This window comes from Elgaria multicarinata, chromosome 3 (assembly GCF_023053635.1).
Source record: "Elgaria multicarinata webbii isolate HBS135686 ecotype San Diego chromosome 3, rElgMul1.1.pri, whole genome shotgun sequence".
Lineage (NCBI taxonomy): Eukaryota > Metazoa > Chordata > Lepidosauria > Squamata > Anguidae > Elgaria > Elgaria multicarinata.
This window is the reverse complement of record NC_086173.1, coordinates 30,563,459-30,565,019: the sequence shown is the minus strand read 5'-3', so window position 1 is coordinate 30,565,019 and position 1,561 is coordinate 30,563,459. Positions and strand designations below refer to the sequence as shown.

At 44.2% G+C, this 1,561-nt stretch overlaps 1 protein-coding gene across 1 annotated transcript; it reads right to left on the bottom strand.

The window, feature by feature from the left end:
- Positions 1 to 508: 508 nt before the first annotated feature.
- On the bottom strand, positions 509 to 1,317 carry LOC134396615 (zinc finger protein 2-like). The gene has a single exon (XM_063123147.1). It carries the CDS (start codon positions 1,303 to 1,305, stop codon positions 553 to 555), a length of 753 nt encoding a protein of 250 aa, XP_062979217.1. The 5' UTR covers positions 1,306 to 1,317; the 3' UTR covers positions 509 to 552.
- Positions 1,318 to 1,561: the final 244 nt, after the last annotated feature.

The window sequence follows — 1,561 nt, the reverse complement described above, 5'->3', positions numbered from 1 at the left end:
CTGCCCCATAGCTGAAGCTCTCTGGAGAGTTTACAAAAGTTAAAAACAGTAAACATTAAAAACAAATATACGAAGTTTAAAAACATAAAAAGCATAAAAACAACAGTATTAAAATTCATTGCTGTGGTGTCTGCCTTCTGTGAATACATTTATGTTGATAAAAGCTAGGCTTTTCACAGCTTTTTCCACACTCTGTACACAGAAATGGTTTTTCACCTGTGTGAATTCTTTGATGCAAAGTAAGGGTGAACGTACGACTGAAGCTTTTCCTACACTCCACACATTTGTATGGTTTCTCCCCTGTGTGGGTTCTTTGATGTCTATTCAAGGTCCCACTACGGCCGAAGCTTTTCCCACATTCCATACATTTATATGGCTTTTCTCCTGTGTGGGTTCTTTCATGTGCAAAGAGAATTCCTCTGTGACAGAAGCTTTTTCCACACTCAAAACATTTATATGGCCTCTCTTTTGTGTGAATTCTTTGATGGGCATTAAGGGTACTACTGTATGCATTTATACGGTTTCTCCCCCGTGTGAGTTCTTTGATGTATGTTAAGGGTCCCTCGATCGCTGAAGCTGTTCCCACAGTGTGCATTTATATGGTTTATGCTCCATGTGGCTACTTCGATGTCGTGCAAGGTGATGGATTCGGCCAAAGGTTTTCCCACACACCAGGCATTCGTACGGTTTCTCCCCCGTGTGGATTCTGCTATGTCTCTTTAAGGCTGATTTACTTGAGAATATTTTCCCACAGTCTGGACACTCTGCCTTTCCCTTTCCTTTGAAGCCTTCATGTGGTATCAGGAGATGGTGGCCATCAGCACCACGAGAAGAGGAGGCTTTCCTGTTCCTCTTCTTTGACTTGGTTCCCATGTCCCCTCGGAGTCCCCTTCGATTTCCATGCCCCCCTTTTTGGCAGTTGTGTGTGATTGCTTGCAATGATATCTCAGGTGGCTTCCCATAATTCTCATTGTCTTGTGCAGCACCTGCTGTTGATTTCTCCTCTTCCTCAGAGCCACGGACAAATGGATTTTCTCTGTCTTCCAGCCAGGAGATGAGGTCAGGTTTGGGCATTTCTAGAAAAGCCAAATTCTGGTAATTCTCCAACATGACCTCCTCGTACAGCGTTCTTTGGCCTGGATTCAGGAGAATCCACTCCCTGTAGGTGAAATACACAGCCACCTCCCCAAAGGTCACCAGATCCTGAAATGGCTGCATGGAAGCTCTTTCCTCTGAGGCCATTGCAATGCCTGTTGTATCCTGCTTTTTCTCAGCTGTCCGCGCCTCCTGCCACATGTCATTCATTCCGCTGCTCCAACCAGCTCCACCTCTTTGCTATGCTGCCTTCTCTGCAAAGCTGCAGTTCTCAGAACTCTACGGAACTGCGTCATTTGTGAGTGTGGCATAAATTATGACCTGTGTGATAATAATTCTCACATCAGACAAATGGACTCAGACTCTCAGACTCTGATGATGAAGATGATTGCAATGATGAGGATGACCATGTTGACTAAAGCCTATTATGATATCCAATGTTTGAACAGTTATGCTGTTATTTTAC

What these genes read in the sequence shown, in the direction of transcription:
- LOC134396615 (XM_063123147.1), bottom strand. Translation starts at nt 1,305, where the DNA reads ATGAATGACATGTGGCAGGAGGCGCGGACAGCTGAGAAAAAGCAGGAT.